General features: G+C 48.5%; 1 protein-coding gene across 1 annotated transcript; it reads left to right on the top strand.

The window, feature by feature from the left end:
- Positions 1-1293: 1293 nt before the first annotated feature.
- On the top strand, positions 1294-1644 carry LOC309972648 (proline-rich protein 9-like; the record flags this gene model as incomplete). The annotated part of the gene is made up of 1 exon (XM_082856434.1): positions 1294-1644. One exon carries the CDS (start codon positions 1294-1296, stop codon positions 1642-1644), a length of 351 nt encoding a protein of 116 aa, XP_082712560.1.
- Positions 1645-9520: the final 7876 nt, after the last annotated feature.

Here is a 9520-nt window from a genome sequence, read left to right as displayed (position 1 = left end):
TGGCACATATATACAATGGAATATTACTCGGCCATAAAAAGAAGCGAAATTGAGCTATTTTTAATGAGGTGGATATACCTAGAGTCTGTCATACAGAGTGAAGTAAGTCAGAAAGAGAGAGACAAATACCGTATGCTAACACATATATATGGAATTTAAGAAAAAAAATGTCAGGAAGAACCTAGGGGTGAAACAGGAATAAAGACACAGACTTACTAGAGAATGGACTTGAGGATATGGGGAGGGGGAAGGGTAAACTGTGACAAAGCGAGAGAGAGGCATGGACATATATACACTACCAAACATAAGGTAGATAGCTAGTGGGAAGCAGCCGTATAGCACAGGGAGATCAGCTCGGTGCTTTGTGACCACCTGGAGGGGTGGGATAGGGAGGGTGGGAAGGAGGGAGACGCAAACAGGAAGAGATATGGGAACATATGTATATATATAACTGATTCATTTTGTTGTGAAGCTGAAACTAACAAAGCATTGCAAAGCAATTATACTCAATAAAAATAAAATTAAAATTAAAAAATAAATAAAAAAAGAAGAGAGATATGACAGAAGCCCCTCCCTGCTGAGGCCTGGTGAGGACCCAGAGGTCAAAATGGAGGCTGATTAACAGGCATCCCAAGCAGTCACTCAATCCATGGGCAATTTCAGAGGAAGCTTGTTATGGTGACTCCACAATTAAGACCTCAGCCCACGTGGCCAGTCTGTCTTGCAGGAGGCTGGACCAAGCACTATATAAAAGTCCCTACCAGGCTAGCCCCCTCATCCACATCCTTTGTTGAGGGTTGTTGAAGATCAGGTAAGTGGGGACGTCTGTGCCCTCTCTCTCCCTTTCTGCTCTGTGTCGGGGAAGCTACTATTCTCTTCCTCTACTGGGCTGTAGTTTATTCTGATTTTTGAAGTGGTTTGCCATTTCTTGGGCTTCTCAAACCATTCTGTGTATTCTACCTAGTCTCCTGCATCTAATTTTCAAAAAGATTAGTCAAATAGGAGAGAATGAAAAGACCCATGGAAGGATTGGGTTTAGGAGTTTGGGCCTATAGATATTGACAAAATCTCTGAGAATATCCCCCTAGGAGACGGGTGTCAGAGAGAGCTGAAGTAGGGATAGAAAAGAGAAAGGAATAAAAATCAGCAGAGAAATGAGTTCTTGGTGTTAATAATCATTTGCTCCCCGTTCCCCTCTAACAATCCTTCATCCCGCCAATTCCCAGCCTGTTACTGTTAATGCAAATAATTTCAAAGCTTGTGTTTGTTTCAGGTCCTGCAAATCACCCTAGGATGTCCTTTAATAAACAACAGTGCAAACAGCCATGCGTGCCTCCTCCAAGTCTTCAAAAGACCCAAGGGCATTGCCAGGCAAAGGCTGAGGAGGTGTGCCTCCCCCCATGCCAGCACCCTTGCCAAAAGAAGTGCCCAGTGCAAGCTCAAGAGGTGCATCTTCGTCAGTGCCAGGAGTTAAACCAAGAAAACTTCTTACAGCAAGGCCAAGACCCATGCCTACCTCTATGTCAAGACCAAAGCCCACCTCAGTGTGTGGAGACATGCCAGGAGATATCTCAGACAAAACGTGTGGAGGTTTGCCCACAGAAAGTCCAGGAGAAGTGCTTACCCCCTGGCAAGGGAAAGTAGCTGCTCATAATGCCATTTGGGGGTCAAGAAGATGATCCCAGCCCAACTCCAACCCCTGTCATGGTGACCTTCTCCTATAGGTACGTCTACGTGCACCCTGCTCTTGCCTCCTGGCTTCTTCAGTATTCCAGGACTTGGTCTGTGTCTCTGAAGACAGTTCTTTCTGTATTTCCTCAACCTCTGTGAATAAATGTTGTCAAAAATCTATTAGAATGTCTCTGCTGTAGGAATATGATGTGGTTATCAGGGGCGACCAAAGAAGCCTAGTTCAGCTCCTTTGGGGCAAAAATTCACCCAGCCCTGGGCGTGTAACAGCCAAGGATGCCTCCATCCTTCTTTCAGAGTGCCAACCTCTCACTTGAGCCTCAAAACAAACTGAATTTTGGTGGTCTTTGTGTGGATCACCACCACCATGGCTGTGGAGAAGGAGTTGGTGATGTTGCAAAAATCAAAAACTGGGTAATTTTGTCTCTGCATCCCCAAAAAAGAACATAAAATGATTAGATGTTGGAATGTTGGCTGTGCTTTCAAAAAGGAAACTAAATGAAATTGATTCCAAACAGCCAATAAGGAAAGATGAGATGAAATGTTTGGAGTCCTGATGGTTGATCTTTTTGGTTCATTGCTGACCTGCTTTAGGCCCTTTATTTCCACCATGTATACTCTTTAGAGATGTGATTTGTGACTGTGTGGTGCAGGCTGGTCTGTTCTCCAGCTTCTTTGCTTTCTTCTCCCTGGTGAAGGTAAAATGCAGAATAAAGCTGATCCTAAAACTGATGCCTGACTTGATGCGTGCTTATTCCTCTCCACCAACCAACCACCTGCTGTGCTTGTGATGGCTATTTTTTCCTTTTTTGATAATCTGGAATAGGAATAAAAAACAGCCCTCCAGGGCTTCCCTGGTGGCAGAGTGGTTAACAATCCACCTGCCAATGCAGGGGAGACAGGTTCAAGCCCTGGTCCCGGAAGATCCCAAATGCTGCAGAGCAACTAAGCCTGCGTGCCACAACTACTAAGCCTGCGCTCCAGAGCCCTTGAGCCACCTCTTGAAGCCCGGGCACCTAGAGGCCATATTGTGCAACAAGAGAAGCTACCACAACGAGAAGCCCACACACCGGAACAAAGAGTAGCCCCGCTCACCGCAAGTAGAGAAAGCTCGCGCACAGCAGCAAAGACCCATTGCAGCCATAATTAATTAATTAATTGTTTTTAAAAAAAAAAGAAACAACCCTCTAAGGTACATAGAACAGCCATGCTCAAAGAAGCCTCCTTAAGGGGCACCTGGACCATCCCACCCGCATCCACGATATATCATAGGCTCAGCTATGCCCACATTTTACACCTGAGAAAATCCACCTGGGGCTGGGGCCTCAAAACTTCAGGTCCAGGATTCTTTCCACTACAGCATCTTTCCTCTCTGATCCTTGTTTTCCAGACAAAAGGGCTAAAATGGGTAGGAGGGGAGTTACATGGAAGAGCCATGATACCCACAAGCATAGCATCCCTGTCAGAGGGAAGACCTAGGTGTGCATCTGAGATGAACACAAACTCTGCCCTACCATCTGGCCAGATTTCAGAAAAGTCAGGCATCCTGGGTCACCTCCCTGCACCCTGTCACTGCCCAGTTGTGGAGGATACACAAGGCTGTGGGCTTTGAGGTTGCATGAAAGGGCCGAGTAGACTCCAGACTTACAGGAGAGAACCAATGGCGGTTTCTCAGCTGTGCCCTGAGGTCTGACCTGGGCCCTGAGGCTTGAGTCAAGGGCCAGCCTCCTGAGGGGCAAAGAGGTTCCTTCTTCATCCCCCGGGTCCCCCTTTCTCCTCAGTCTGTATGGCTGTGCCCCCATGGATGGCCAGGACAGCCCGTCCCTGAAGGGGAGCCCAAGGTCTCAGCTGTTTGGCTGAACTGAGGTCTTTCCAGCACTGGGACCACCCCGGTGTCTCAATCTTGGAGATTTTCTAAGGCAAGAAAGAGCTGGAAGATGACTTGGGGGAGATTTCAAGCGGCAACATGGAGCCCTCAGGCACTCACTGAGTCTGCAGGTGGCAAGTGCCAGGCCCTGAGGTCTACGCACATTCTCTAAGGGAATCCTGGCAGTAGCCTCAGGGGGTGTATATTGCCCCTTTGTTAAGGAACTGGTCTGGCCTCACAAAGCTAGTAAGTAGTGAAGTCAAGATTCTAAGCAGAGTTTCTCTTGACTCCACAACAGACTCCTATTTGCATGAGGAAAGTGCCCATGGCACACAGATGAAGTTTCTAGAAGCTGTCTTCTTCTCATTCATTCATTCATGAACCTAAGAAGCACTCACTGATCACCTACCAGGTGCCAGGTGCTGAAGATCCAAGCAGGCAGCATCCCTGTGCAGAGCTAGAGAGCTGTCTTTCCACGGGCCACACACACCAAAGGACACTTTCCAAAACCTCCTGCACATATCAAGTCCCTGAACATCTCCAGGGGTCTGAATCAGTTCTCTTGCCTGCTTGGAACAAGTTTTCTCTTCCATTTTCCAATTTTGGAATAAGCCAGCTGCTCCCCAGGGCCCCAGCCTGCAAAGAGACTCCAGAGAGCCTTCCCAGTAGGAAAGCTTCTGACTGGGCTGAGGATGTTCTGGGACATTTTTCCAGCCTGGCTCAAGCCCAAGGAACGTCTTTGATCTCTGGCATTAAAAGTGTGCACAGGGCTTCCCTGGTGGCGCAGTGGTTGAGAGTCCGCCTGCTGATGCAGGGGACGCGGGTTCGTGCCCTGGTCCAGGAAGATCCCACATGCCGCGGAGCGGCTGGGCCCGTGAGCCATGGCCACTGAGCCTGCGCGTCCAGAGCCTGTGCTCCGCAACGGGAGAGGCCACAACAGTGAGAGGCCCGTGTACCACAAAAAAGAAAAACAAAAAAAAGTGTGCACATATTGGAGTCCAAGATCAGACACTCAGATGCTGAGCAGAAGCACGGGGCAGACAAGCAGGGGGAGTCCAGCCATATCCAAAAGAGGATAACCCGCTGATTACAGGGGAGGCCTCAACAGATGGAGGGAGACAAACCTGCAGATTGCAGATAGGGGAGCAGACGTCAGGGAGCCAGCAGGCCTTCATCAAGCTCTGTCATAGGAACCACCGCACCGTGCTCATGCTCACAGAGCTCTGACCCAGCCCTTCCTGCGCTGCTGCTGCTCCTGGAGCTGGGGCCCTAGTGACACAGACCTGGGCCATGGGGACAGCCAGGACCAAGCCCACAGCACCTAGACTCCCTCAGCTATTTGCATCTGAGCTGAAGCCTTTCAGAAGCGGGGGGGGGGAGCGTATTACCAGGGAGAGTCGCAGATGCTAGGAGTCCTTGTGGACAATTGTTAAAGAAAACCACAAACAGATGCCATCGTTTTCATATATCCCTCCACCAAACACCCACAGCCACATAACCAAAACTAAAACTGTCCTGATTCCCCCAAATTGTTGGCTTCTGACCATAAGCAAACTTAAGCTTTCCTCATGTTAGCATGATTTAATAGCTTCCCAGCCAATCAGTTACAAAAGAGTAATTTTGTGTAGCACCGTTAGCCAAAAAGGGATGCAGGTTTCTAGTGGCCAATCACGGTAGAGATCAATGTACTTCCTCACTTTCAAAACAGAGCTCTAGGGACTTCCCTGGTGGTCCAGTGGTTAAGACTTTGCTCCCCAGTGCAGTGGGTGTGGGTTTGATCCCTGGTCAGGGAGCTAAAATCCCATATGCTTCAGGGCCAAACAACCAAAACATAAAACAGAAGCAATATTGTAACAAATTCAATAAAGACTCTAAAAATGGTCCACATCAAAAAAAGAAAGAAAAAAAAGAAACCAAGCTATGACCCTCTTTTTCTCAGCTTCTTGCCACTTTCTGCTAGAAGTCTTCCAGTTCTGCAAACTGTCCTTTTGTTCGTACCATAAACTTTTAAATTTTCTCTAACTTGATTTGACTTCAACTTTTGACCCAGTTAACTCAATATGTGACAAGTGTGGGACCCATGGGCTCTGTGTGCTGAGAGAAGAAGATGCAAACTGACAAGAGCATAAGGGAGGGTGGTGGGATTCATCCACTCCTTCGGTAGCTGTTTGTGGAGAACCACTCTGCACAGGCCCCGTGTCAGGCTCCAGAGGCCCCAGGGGAGGGGGATGCGTGATGGAACCGTGACCTGAGGACTTTCACTGTAGCAACTATTGAAATCTATTTAGTCTAGAGAAGAAATTGGCCGAAGGAGCAGGATAGCCTTGCTCAAGTATTTTAAGTGCTTTTGTGAGGGAGGAAATGGATTTCTGTGAGTTTGCAAAGGATGGAGTTGGAAGAGAAATAGGCTGAAATTACAAATTTGGGTTCAGTTTAAGAAAATTCATATGATGAGATCTGTTTGCTGGTGACAGGAGCTGCTTTTGGACTTGTCATGCTTCTATGAACTGGAGGTGTACAACTAGGGGGTGATGATACCAGTGTGACAGCTAAGCTTCCCTCTGCTTGTCTAGCACTGAGACTCACCTCACTCATCTAATTCTCTTGGGCAGAGTTGGGACTAGGGCCAGAGGAGCCTAGTGGGACAGGGAGATTCAGAAGACCTGACCCTGAGGTCAGGAGACAGAGGAAATTACTCTGACCTCTAATATATTCCCCAGAGGCCCTTCGGGGGTCCAAACTCCTGGAGACCAGCAGAGGGACCATGGCTTGAGGCTAAAGGAAAGGAGGAGGACAGGTAAGTGATGAGAAGTGGCTCCCCCAAATTTAGGACTTTTCTAAGTATGTGTTTTGGGCCAAACACTTCAGCCCTGAGTGGCACCTTACAGTAATTCCTCACTAACTTCCAAATCCAATCTTCTCAGCCAGGGTTTAGCACATCTCTTTCCCCTTTATTCCTTACTACCTCGCCTTCTGGACCTCCCTTCTCTCCTGAGCCAGTGTGGTCCATCTGTTCCACGCTCATGTGCACCTGACAACCATTGTAGCCTCCTTACCACCTGCACCTGCCCGTCTCCAATCCAGGATCCTCCTCCTGCTTGTGTCTTCCGACCCATGTGTTTCAAACTCACTTCCTCCAGGAAACCTTCCATGATGTCAGGCCCACTTCCTAAGTGTAGAGGGAGACCCCTGCAGCACTTCAGCCTGGGCGCCATGCACCCACACTGGTCCCTAGGGGTCTGTGGTCCCTTACAGCTGCCTTGTGTGTGAGAGGCCTGTGTCTCCTGTCAGCACGAAAGCCCCAGATGATGGCCCATGGGCCTGGCTGTGCTCTTTGGCTGTCTTCATAGGACCAACCACATTAAGTTTTAGACACTCTCAGAGTCAGCCAACCAGCATGTCCTCTGAGGCAGAGATGAAGGAGGCTTCTCTTATTGTTAGGGTGACAAAACTCATCCTGGCTGGCCTGGAACTGAAGGGGTTCCCAGGATGCCTGGCTTTGGTGTTAACATTGGGATAGTCCCCCACGAACCAAGACGATATGATCACCCTAACCAGGTACCTGCATGTATAAGACACGATGCTTGATGGTACGGGAATACAGAGGGAGAGCAGATGAGACTCTCCACACTGGAGAAATTTGCAGCCCAAGGTTGGAATAGGAAGACCTCTCCGGAAAACTGCAAGCCCAGAAGGCTTAGTGCCTGCGGCCTGGTGCCCCTCTCTAGCCCCATTCTGCGTGTGTGTGTGTGTGTGTGTGTGTGTGTGTGTGTGTGTTGGCTGGAGGACATTAGATCAACTGGCAGGTGCTCAGATCAGCCCTGTATAAGCACGAACTGGCAGGTCCTGGCTTAGAGAGGTAGTATAGTGGGGGATATCCCCACGTCTTCCCTCTCCATCCCCACTACCATCATTAGCCCCAGGACATCTCAGCCAATGGGCACCAGGTCTGGACTCACCCACCCCTGCTCTCTCTTCTCTCCCACAGACACTGGCCTCACACCTGGAAATGGCTAGAAGAAGAGGCAGGTGGGCTGGCAGAGCTATCTAACCTGAAGACCCCCATCTCTCCTCCTCTCCAACAGTCTCAACCACTGGCCAGCCTTTAAAAGCCCTGGGGACCCCTTTTCTCTTCCCAACAGCACCACCTACTGGCCATGGAAGCGCTGGGCCTGAGTCAGAGATGGCCGCACACACTGGGGCCCAGCCAAAGCCAGGTGCTTGCAAAGGCAAGAGCACAGAGATGTAGCATCTAACAGAGTGGGAGGAAGGCTAAATGTGCAAGACAGAGTTAAATAATGTATGGGGTGGGGGCAACGTGCATGGGGGTTCAGGACGTAAGCTCAGGAATCCGACTGCCGGAATTCAAATCTGGACCCCACCGTTTCTTTCCTTTAAAGAAAATCTGAGAGCCTTGTATGGGCCAGCACTGTTCCAAGCACTGGAGATACAGTGATGAATGAGATACATAAAGATCTGCCTCCCAGAGCTTAGATGAATGCAGGAAGACAGACGAAAAGCAACTAAACAAATGCATAAATAAGAAAATGTAGAGAATAAAACAAGGTGATGAGACACTGTCTGGTGAGGAAGTCTGTTTAGTCAGGTAGTCTGGAAAAGCCTATCTTAGCACATGAGGTCTGAATGGAAAAGTGAATGATCTGAAGGGTCTGGCCATGTGGAGGCTGGGAGCAGATGCAGCTCTCTCTGTGCTAACACAGAGAGAGAGATGCATCTGCAACAGAGCTGGACAGGTCAGCAGCCTCTGGAGTCTCCTCCTGGACACTGCCCTTGAAGGCGGACACTGACCAACTTTTACTCTATCCAAATGAATGTGAGCAGAAGGGTGAGGCCTCTTGTCACGAGAGCCGTGAGTGAGAAATGGGGGAGTTTCATACAAAGATGGCAAGACTTAGAGGGCACATGACAGCTGTCTTCAGACCTTTCAAATGTGATCCCAGAGGAAAGAGCATGGGTCCGTGAGTTCAGGGTACAGAAAGGCAGATTTCTGTTCATATCAGGAATTAAATAGCCCAGCAATGAAAAGGATTTCACATGCAGTAGTGAGTTCACCGTCGCTGAAAGTATGCAAGAAGAGGCCAATGACTACCCAAGAAGTTATAGGAAGTTTGGACTCGATATTTTATTAGTCCTTTAAGTCTCACTTAGTCTTGCACTTAAATTCCTAACAGGTTGCTCTGAATGTAGTGAAAACAGCCTTTGCCAGCCTGTCACTGAAAAGACATCTGCCCCAGGACCCCAGGACCAGGAACACACCACATCAGGGCAGAAAACTGAGTGCTGGTTGCATAACAAGTTTCTCACACCCAGGGCCAACCCTGCGGAAAGGAGAAGGGGAAGTCTTCATGTCCCCTCTCCATTTGCGCCCACTCCCTTTCCCCTGGTCTCAGCACCAGAAGACAGGGACTTCCTCCCGCACAGCAGTCTGAGAAAAAAGTAGTCCAGGCTATTAGAGAAAATATCCCACTCTTCCCAAGTCTTGAAACTCTTTACGGTGCACTACCTTTTAATACAAAATATTTGAGCATGACCAATGAGCACATGATAAAGGCATGTTCTCCTCATTATTCATCAGAGAAGTACAAATTAAAACCTCTAACAGCACACCCGCTGGAAGAGCTAAAATTAAAAAGACAGAATGTGCAGTGTTGGAGAGGTTGCGGGAGTGCAAATTGGTGCAGCCACTTTGGAAAACTCTTTGGCAGCAATTACTGAAGCTGAATATCAGGAAAGCCAATGACGGAGGAACTCCTCTCCTAGGCATATACCCGGCACGTGGTCACTAAAAGTCAGATATTAGAATGTTCATTCAAGTATTATTCATAATAGCCAGATATCAGAAACTACACAAATGTCCATCAAGGAATAAACTAATTGTGGTACCGTCACATAATGTGATAGCGTACGGTGATGCGTACGAATGATGTACAGCTACACACATCA

Source organism: Leucopleurus acutus, assembly GCF_964270905.1.
Source record: "Leucopleurus acutus genome assembly, chromosome: 2".
NCBI lineage: Eukaryota > Metazoa > Chordata > Mammalia > Artiodactyla > Delphinidae > Leucopleurus > Leucopleurus acutus.
Note: the sequence above shows the minus strand (reverse complement) of the source record. Positions and strands in the feature narration are given on the sequence as shown.